This window comes from Rhincodon typus, chromosome 49, assembly GCF_021869965.1.
Source record: "Rhincodon typus isolate 14 chromosome 49, sRhiTyp1.1, whole genome shotgun sequence".
NCBI classification, from domain to species: Eukaryota; Metazoa; Chordata; class Chondrichthyes; order Orectolobiformes; family Rhincodontidae; genus Rhincodon; species Rhincodon typus.
In genome coordinates this window covers 4029586-4030051 of record NC_063380.1, presented here as the reverse complement: position 1 = coordinate 4030051, position 466 = coordinate 4029586, and the positions used below count along the sequence as shown (strand labels likewise).

The window sequence follows — 466 nt, the reverse complement described above, 5'->3', positions numbered from 1 at the left end:
TCCCCCGCCCCCTCCTCCCTCCCCAGGACCCCGTACCTCCACCCCCCACCAAGGCCCGTATCCCCGGGGTGGATTTGTGGGAGTATGACCGACCTGTGTAAGTGTAACCAGTGGCTGCTGATATCCAAAGACATACTGAGCTGGAACAGGAAAACATAGCGAGGGTACAGCAGCGAGAGGTTCACCAGCAAACACATGGTGGCACATCGATCCGTCAGCATATCCAACATCATTCCAAACCTGCTGCCTGTGGGGGGGGGGACAGGGACAGACACACAGACAGAGACAGACACACACACACACACAGAGAGAGACACACAGACAGAGACAGACACACACACACACAGAGAGAGACACACAGACAGAGACAGACACACACACACACAGAGAGAGACACACAGACAGAGACAGACACACACACACACAGAGAGAGACACACAGACAGAGACAGACACACACACACACA

At 54.9% G+C, this 466-nt stretch overlaps 1 protein-coding gene across 1 annotated transcript in view; it reads right to left on the bottom strand.

Moving 5' to 3' along the window:
- The window catches only part of cdipt (CDP-diacylglycerol--inositol 3-phosphatidyltransferase (phosphatidylinositol synthase)), an 8265-nt gene that overhangs the window by 4681 nt on the left and 3118 nt on the right, over positions 1-466 (bottom strand). Inside the window, exon 3 of the mRNA XM_048620917.1 lies at positions 50-247. Coding sequence (XP_048476874.1) covers positions 50-247 — 198 coding nt within the window. The remainder of the gene's footprint in view (positions 1-49; positions 248-466) is intronic.